At 35.3% G+C, this 8676-nt stretch overlaps 1 protein-coding gene across 1 annotated transcript; it reads right to left on the bottom strand.

The window, feature by feature from the left end:
• Positions 1–2917: 2917 nt before the first annotated feature.
• Positions 2918–6023, bottom strand: LOC122073986 (proline dehydrogenase 2, mitochondrial-like). The gene is made up of 4 exons (XM_042638747.1): positions 5387–6023; positions 4104–4749; positions 3456–3696; positions 2918–3333 (listed from the first exon to the last, which is right to left on the bottom strand). The coding sequence occupies exons 1-4, from the start codon at positions 5933–5935 to the stop codon at positions 3279–3281; spliced, it is 1491 nt and encodes a 496-aa protein (XP_042494681.1). The 5' UTR covers positions 5936–6023; the 3' UTR covers positions 2918–3278.
• Between the last annotated feature and the right edge of the window lie 2653 nt (positions 6024–8676).

Raw genomic sequence — 8676 nt, 5'->3', positions numbered from 1 at the left:
ATCCACCCAAACCTCTATAGATTTAAGGCATGTATATTTTTTGGGTAAAAACAATATCTAAGATTTCTCCCATGCACGTCATCTTTCACATGTTAAATAGCGACTTATTATTGCACACCACACCCTAGTATTAATTAGAATGATTTATTTTTTAAGAAAAAAGATTTCTACTTTGTTGTGCGTCCCTATGCCTAGATATAAGGGGCGACAAAAAGACCACCCTACCCTAGTTGGATGGCTATGTGACTCGCTTGGTTGGTTCCTATACTGGCGTATTGTGGCCATACAAATAAGTAGTGATCTCTAGCTCTTACACAATGTGTCCTTTGTACCAATGCAGAAACCAATGAGAGCATGCACAAAAAAATCAAGGTTAGAATTTTCACTTTTCCTAAGGGTGGGGTTGTCACTTCACCCCTCCTCTGTCTAAGCATAGGGGCCACATTGCCTTGTGGTCTTTTTTCTCTATTTTTATTTGGCATGTTTTCTCTCTTTTATTTATAATAATATGAGGAAAGAACGCCGCCCTTTTAATGTATATTTACGTTTAAACACAACAAAGTGCAAAAAAATTGTATTACCCCATTCTAAAAATGTTCCTTCACGCTTTCCCATTGAACATACTCCATTGGTATGTACCTTATGTCTAGAGGTAGTATAATAATATTAAGAGGAGACAAGGAATTCCAAGAACATTGAATATGGAAACTTCAATTATTATTATTATTTTAAATGAAACTTCAATTATATAGAGAGATGTAATATTTTCCTCCTTTCCTCTGGTGCTATTAATTAATTCACGTTAGAGTTTACAAAAAAAAAAATTCAGACTTGAGCGAAACGTGATGTTGATAAGGCGTTCACACTACAACAATTAATTAATGTCTTAAAAAACGATTGTTGGATGCTACTTCCACATAATTGATTAGTCAGCCGTTATCCCTTTACATCCAATCAAACATCTTCAATCCAGCAACAACCCCAACAAGTCTGTTATAAATATATTCACATGCACACGCACATGCAAACGAACCTACAAGACAGAACCCATACCTATCTGCTCACATGTCTGCCAATCCAATCTACCAAATTTGTTTACTTTATTTATTTATATTTTCCTTTTTTAAAACACATTTGTCTATTGTGCTTGCTGGGTTCCAACATTTGAGAGCCAAGATCATTGAAGACGCATGATGTATGAAACACCACTACAGCAGGACATGTCACTTTCAAACAGCTTAGAATTGGTCTTCAAAAGGTGAACTTTATGTGGGGTCCAGAAAGTGCTGTTTAATGAGTTGTATGCATACAAAAGATGGAGGAAGCCAGATAAAGATGACAAATCTATTGCAACTTGAATTCATGATATGCATATATAATACCAAAATAATAATAAAAATAATTGCAACTTGAATTCATAATAATAATATTCTTATTAATATATGTGAAAGTGTTTATTGTGTGGGAGTGTGATTATTGTCCATATTTAAAAGGTTAATGAGAGCATATGAAGAAATATTAATTTATAAATATGTCATTTTTCATTTTATTGGGTGGATAAGTCATTTTACCTTCTAATTTGTTTGGGTGTAGGGGCCACACTTTCTCACATGAACTATTTTCATTCATATACAACACCAACAACTACTCAATCTTTTTCCAAGTAAATAGGGTTGCTTCCTGGATCCATGAGTGAGCAGATAAAAAAAGAAGCTAAGAGGAGGGAAAGAGAAAAAAAAAAGAAAATATCAAAGAAACATCTTCGAACATCCCATCTACAAATGATCAGATCTATCCTCCAAACAGCTTTGTTAGATGTCATACTAGGATCAAGGCCTAGCCTCTGCATATCTTTCGTTATCAACTCTTCAATGGTCATTTTAAGTCTACCCCTAGCCTTTTTAGCTCCATTCATCTGGATCTGATCACTTCACATTGAGGCATATCAAGACTTCCGTTGGACATGTCCTTAAACAACATTCTTGGAGCTTGTCGAAAATCGGTACAACTCCCAAATCAGATGTAACCTAGTCATCCCTCACTCTGCCTCTCCTAATTTTGTCGCAATTTCATCTCAATATTCTCATCTTTGCTACACTCAACTTATCTATATTACACTTGTTAATAGCCCAGCATTATGTCCCATACATTATAGTCAGTCTTACAATTATCCTATAAAATTTTCCTTTAAGGTTTAGAGGAATACGTCGATCATACAACACCCCAAATGCATCTTTCCACTTCATCTATCCTACTTTAATTTTATGAGAAATATCATCATCTATTTCTCATTTCTAATTTATGATTGACCCAAATATCTAAAAAAGTTGCATTGGTCTCTCTCTCTCTCTCTCTCTCTCTCTCTCTAGGTTTCACCACTTCATTAGTAGTCCTTAGGCTATTAAAGTTATATTTCATATACTCTGTTTCGTTCTATTTATCCTAAAACCTCTTAATTCCAAGGTAGAAGATCTCCATTACTTCAACTTGTCGTTAATCCTAGCCACAGGCTTAGGCACCAAGATAATATCATCTGCAAAAAGCATACAGAATCTCTCCTTGAAAGTCCTTGGTTAGACATTTTGCAAGGGATTTTCATTTATATATATATATATATATATATATGGGGAAAGTTCCCTCCATCATCAATGTGTAATTTTGAGACTTGACGGGGGCATTATGAGAAACACTAAAAGAGGGGGATATATAAAACAATTTATAGGGGTTTGCTAGAGTAATCGGAGTCTTAAAAGGAATGCCTATGTGCAGTTTCAAATTTTAGTTGGTGGTATGCAAATCTTTACCCTACATAAATTATACACACACACACTTTTATTAGTTTTATAGATATAGTTAGAATATGTAACTTTCTTTTGATTACCCTTTATCTTGTTCTAAAAGTTATTTAAATCAAGAGTAAAGAAAAGTTTCAAAATAATTTGAAACTGATTTACCATTGTCATTATCAATAGCTATCATTTGTGAGTGTCATTTGCCTCACATGTTTTCAAGTACATATTTGAAATTACAAGATGCTTACCCTCACTGAAAGAAAAAAATATGTTGAACTATGAGAGGAAACAGTAAAATTATAAATTATTTGACACCTTAAGAAAATACATTTATATGTAGTGGGGGTCAAATGACCGCCCACTCCTTCTGAAAAACGAAGATCTCATCATGCACGGGCCAGTGCATCGGCATGCTAACATTTTAGGGAACCTTCTCCCATATGTATATAGACAGATGGAGATCTTCATGGCTTACAAGTCATCATCTTAGTCCATTTCCCTTCCCAGGATTGCCACTTTTAGTCTCCTCTTCAACTCCTTGCTGCACATAGACAACAAATTAAGAAAGAACAAAAAGACTTGTCAACAAAATTATAGATTAAAAAGAAAACATAAAACACTCGAGCAAGAAAACTTCTCTTAAACTAGAAATTAGAGAAAAACCTCATCAACTGCCTGTCTAAATTTGAAGAAGACAAAAGACCTCTGTTCTCTTCAGCTCTCCTAAGGAGGAAAGGAATGATTTTCTCTACGGGACCAAATGCTATGTACTTGCTTACTAGAAACCCTGCTTTTCTTAACCCCAAGGAAAGACTTTCTGCCATTCCCTTCAGCTGAGCAAACTGCAACCTTTGGTTTTCCTTTCCAATACCCAAGGATTGTGCCTTTAATGCTGCCACCCTCCCTATATCATCAAATCCACCATTACAAACATCATCTCATGTAAGAAATATAACATTTATACTCTTTTTTGGTAACAATATAACATCTATATTCATGTCAATAAAAATTGGACAAAGTTTCCATTGAACCACGGTGAAGAGAAATCCCTTGATTGTAGGATTTCAGAAGTATGCGAGAGGGTATCAGGAGGGTATTTTAGGGAACATACTAAAACCCTATAGCTGTTTGTGAATCCTAACTTTTTCCAAGCGGTGGAGGAAAACTTTCTCTATAAGATTTTATTAACCCTAGTGGGTAACTAAGAGTCATGAGTTCAACTCTTATTGGTGCTTACCCATAATAAAAATAAATAAAATAAAATATAAAGAGAGAGAGAGAGAGAGAGAGAGTTAATATGTTCTACTTTACCTGATTCAAGGTTATGGGTAGCAAGCATAACAGCTCCAGAGCCCCTAGCAACCATCTCAAGCATGAACGAAGAGCAGTCATTGTAACATGCATGTGTCTCCTGGATACTCTCATGGATAGGAGAAGCAAAGCCTAGTGAGGAAGCTATGTGTCTCTCACTAGAAATATAAGCTCCTCTCACCAATTTGAAACCCATTGAGATCCCCATTTTCTCTGCAGCTTCCATTGCTTGAACTAACCTCTCTTTTGCATCTTTCAGATAAGCTTGAATTGTCCCAAAAACAATTGGGTTTTCATCTTTGTTGAATTCCATTGCGGCGGAGTATGTAAAATAGTCGATCGCAGGTTGCACCGACGTGTATTCTGCGTCGACGAGTAATGGAAGATTGATTTCAAGGCATCTCTGGGAGAGACTCCTTAGTCTTTGTTGTGCTAATTGAAGATCTTGCTCCTCTTCTGCTGTTAATGGGTCTGGTCTCTTAAGGGTGTGGTACAGAGGGCTAGATTCACATAACATTGGCAATGTCTCAGTCTTCCATGGAAGATGAAGAGATGGGTCTTTCAGTTCCCATCTCAGTAAGTCACTTACTCTTTCAAGCAGCTTAATTGGGCAGATTGCAGTGATTTTTACACATGCAAAGCTAACCTGTAACAAATAAATAATTAAACTCATTAATTTTGTTGCTAATCTTATAATGTCATGTAATTTGATATGATGCACATGACTGGGCCCACCAAGAGATCATCAGTATCTGATGAATCTAATCTTCCATATCAGGCAAGTATGGGTATTTTAAATTTCTAAAATAAAACAGAGGATCCTAAAATAGAGGAAAATTAAAAATATTAGTAAATAAAAAAACTGTATTATTCATAATCATGAGAATTTCGAAGACACTCAAATCTCTACTTGATTTAAAAAGAAGAGTGTCAATTGTGAGCTTGTTTTGGGTTGTTCCAACTTCGATTCTCCATCAGTCCCTGGGTTGATGTTACCTTTCTCTCTGTTTCTCGAAAACCAAATCAGGTTCACGGACTTGAGCAATTTTGTACATCCTTGATCTGTGGATTTATTTAAAATCCACTTTCTCTCTCTTCATTTAATAGAAAAAACAGAGAAGATACGAGTTTCAGGAAGCAGCACATGACTTCTTATACCAAAAAATCAATCTTTCAAGTCACAGAGATATCAAAGCATAAAGGTTAATTAACTGAATTAATGAAAAAAAGAAACTAGAATGAAGAAAATGAAGAAAAACAGAGGAGAGGGGAGGAGAGCTTACAGAGGAAGGTGGAAGCAACTTGGTGGAGTCAACTGTGTTAAGAAACTCCTGCAAATTCCGATCACAAGATTCATTATCAACAGCATCTTCCAACCCATAATCTAAAATCCCACGCAACCCATTATTCCAAAGCTTCTGCAACGTCCGACTAGCCTCTTCCACGTTCTCCCCTGCACAGAAATGCTCATAAAAAGTGTGTTTCACAACCTTCAAAATGATTTCTCTAGAGATCGGAGTCTCCACCAGTTTTGACTTCATAACCCAAGTCCCTAAATCCATCATCGGATCAAAAGCTACCATGTGAAGGTTCAACGATGATCTTAGCAACTGAGCTGTTGAGACAGAGGAGAACAACCTCTCCACATCGTCTAAGTTCAGACTTGAAGAATTTGTTGATGAAGAAGATGAAAATCCTGGTTCTTTCAGAACCACCTCTTCCTCTGTTATTGGAGAGATGGTGGCGGCAGAGAAAGAAGATGAAGAGGAATTCAAGGATCGGATGAAACAGGGGAGGTTTCGGAGAAGCTTTGGAGAGAACCGTATCGCCATCAAATGTTCAAAGACTTCTTTTTTCTTCTTCTGAAACTGCTTCTTCTTCTTCCTGAAGAAAGCTTCCTCCGTTCTGTGAGGAGCATAGAGAGCTCTCCTAGTTTTATAGAGGTAATGCAGTGGCCTGGATGGTAGTTTCGTAAATAGGGGACGACTCTCGGGCTAAATTTTGAGGTGATTCGTCATCTGTGAGTCACTGAAGAAAAGAGATCTGACAAGGGTAATGTTGCTGACGTGTGAAACACCTTGCATGAGAGCTTCCATACTTAGAGAGATAAAGACACATTCAGCTGCCATTCTTAGAGAGAGAAATACGCCTACGTCAATTCCAACTCAGTGGGATGTTCGGGTGACTGAATAAGAAATGTTTTATTTATTTATTTATTATTATTTTTTTTAGTGACAAATGTTTTATCTTTATAGTCATAATAATAGTACAATAACTCGTGGGAGGATAAATTTCCATGCTCTCAATACACGACAAGATGACAAGTGGACCTTGGAGGCTAGTGTTAGATAACGACGATTTTTTATTTTTTTTTTCAGAAAATGGATGACGAAATATTTGAGAGATGAAACGTGCTGTGGTGGACTACTTCTGTGGTGTCAGATCAAAAGTAAAAGGGTAAAAAACCCGCAAAACTGTTCAATTTCCAGGCTACTGGTATCATATCGGTCTCGGATAGCTAATATTCAAATTATCCAATACCGGGCAATAAATGGATGATTATTTTTCTATATATATATATATATATATATTTTTTTTTTGGGTAAAAACAGATTGTTACCTGATTTGTGTGTCCACTACATCCAGACACAGGGTTACTTGAAAAGACATTGGAGTATATCAGTGAATACTTTTCTATATTTTTTTAATGGGATAAAAAATGTTATCTGATTATGTGCCCCTGCTACACCAAGATAGGGTAGTCATGCGACCGCATGATCAAGTAATGATCCATGTCCCTTCTCTAATATCATTAGCGAGAAGATCTAGCCAGGTTTTTCCAAGTGAGGAGTCCACAATCAATACTATCTACATAGGAAAGGGGTGCAAGTTTGACTCTGACAATCCGAACCTATCCTAAGCCCGTATAGGGTTAGACTAAAAAATTTTGGCCCTAGGGTCGGCTTGGCCTTGAAATTTTTTTGCCTTAAGTCAAGGTTAAGCGATAATGGTTGATGTCTATAGCCTGCTCGAAGCTCGACCTTGATTTTTTTGCCTAATTTATGGTAATCATGTTACAATTCTCACAACGAAGTAGGTTGCATTCGATTATCTGCCGTTTTGTTTGAAGAATTTTCATTTTGGTCTTCCCTAGTTATTTTTTGTTCAATTTCACTTTTTCTAATGTTCTCCAATTCTCTTACAAATATCTTTTTAGATGTTAATGATATATTCTTCTAATTGACTTTATCATATTTGATAGAAGAATGTCTCAACTCTCTTTGTATTCTATGTTGGCATGGTATCATGAAAAGAAATCTTTATATTGAATTTTAATGATATTTGTTAACTGTGAAATGAGATGGTTGTTTTTCCCAAAAAAAAAAAAAATTTGTGATAGTTGTTCTTATTCAACCAAAATGGATCCTATTTTCTTCTCTTTTTTTCTATGTTAATATTTACCTCAACAAGTGGAACACTTGGGAAATCCCCAAGAAATAATGGTTGGAATCTATCAAGACTCGTTAAATTATATCAAATCAGTGAAACTAACACCACCTGCTTTGGCTTGAACCAAACCGAGCTGAGCCATTATTGAACCTAAATCCCACCAACCAAATACCTTAGTATCCAATCAGACCGAATGAAATTGAAAACAACTGAAATTGAACCAAATTGATAAGCTTTATTTAATTGGAAATAGGCTTTATTGTTATTGTAGTATATGAGCCTAAAACAAATCAGAACCAAAATTGATTGAAATTATGTTAATTAGTTCGTTTTCAATTCAGATCGATTGGAACTTCACATTTGACACCTCAAAACCCTAACAATCTAAGCATATAATATAAGTAATATAACTCATTGTCTGATTATCTTCTTTTGGGAAGAAACCATAGTTTCAATTCATAGTTGCAAATTCTATTTGATTTGGTTCGGTTTTGGTTATTTGGTCAGAATCCAATGTCCTTTTTTGTTACAAATTGACACCTTAAAAAGAGGTAGAGGGAAATGACAAAAATGATACTTAAAACAAGAGTGAGGAATAATTTTAATGGTTTTCATTAATGACCCAATAATTTCATATTGGTTTCAATTTAGTTTCTTCCGCTCGGGTTAGGTTTTGACACCCATATGGCCCTACCAATATGGATTTGCTGATAGAGATTGTATCAGATTATTTTACACTTTTATCCTTAATTTTTTCAAAAGTAAAAAAAATTCATTTTTGAACCATTTTTCCCTCAATAAGGATTGCTACATTGCTACAAAATCTGTCATGTATTAATTGGGTACCACAACATTGATATGTATAGATCAATATGGCCAATAAGATATTGATACTTAGGCACTGTTTGACAAGGTTTCATTTCTGCCGTTTCTACATTTTCTTGTTCCTAGAAATGGAGAAACAATCTAAAAAGCGTTTGATAAAGTTGTTTCATTTCACCCGTTTCTAGAAACATAAATCAAAATTTATGCCTATTTATAATTCTAGAAACGACTTTGACGAAACAAGTCGGACTTGTTTCGTCGTTTCTAGAAACGAAATTGAGAGAAAAAAAAAAAGTTG

The sequence above is a fragment of the Macadamia integrifolia genome, chromosome 1 (assembly GCF_013358625.1).
Source record: "Macadamia integrifolia cultivar HAES 741 chromosome 1, SCU_Mint_v3, whole genome shotgun sequence".
Lineage (NCBI taxonomy): Eukaryota > Viridiplantae > Streptophyta > Magnoliopsida > Proteales > Proteaceae > Macadamia > Macadamia integrifolia.
The sequence above is the reverse complement of the archived record's forward strand: the minus strand, read 5'-3'. Positions and strand labels throughout refer to the sequence as shown.

What these genes read in the sequence shown, in the direction of transcription:
- LOC122073986 (XM_042638747.1), bottom strand. Translation starts at nt 5,935, where the DNA reads ATGGCGATACGGTTCTCTCCAAAGCTTCTCCGAAACCTCCCCTGTTTC. An exon ending in TACCCATAACCTTGAATCAG is followed by an intron (nt 3,697 to 4,103) that starts GTAAAGTAGAAC and finishes TTGATGATATAG; the next exon opens with GGAGGGTGGCAGCATTAAAG. An exon ending in TTAGACAGGCAGTTGATGAG is followed by an intron (nt 3,334 to 3,455) that starts GTTTTTCTCTAA and finishes GTCTATGTGCAG; the next exon opens with CAAGGAGTTGAAGAGGAGAC.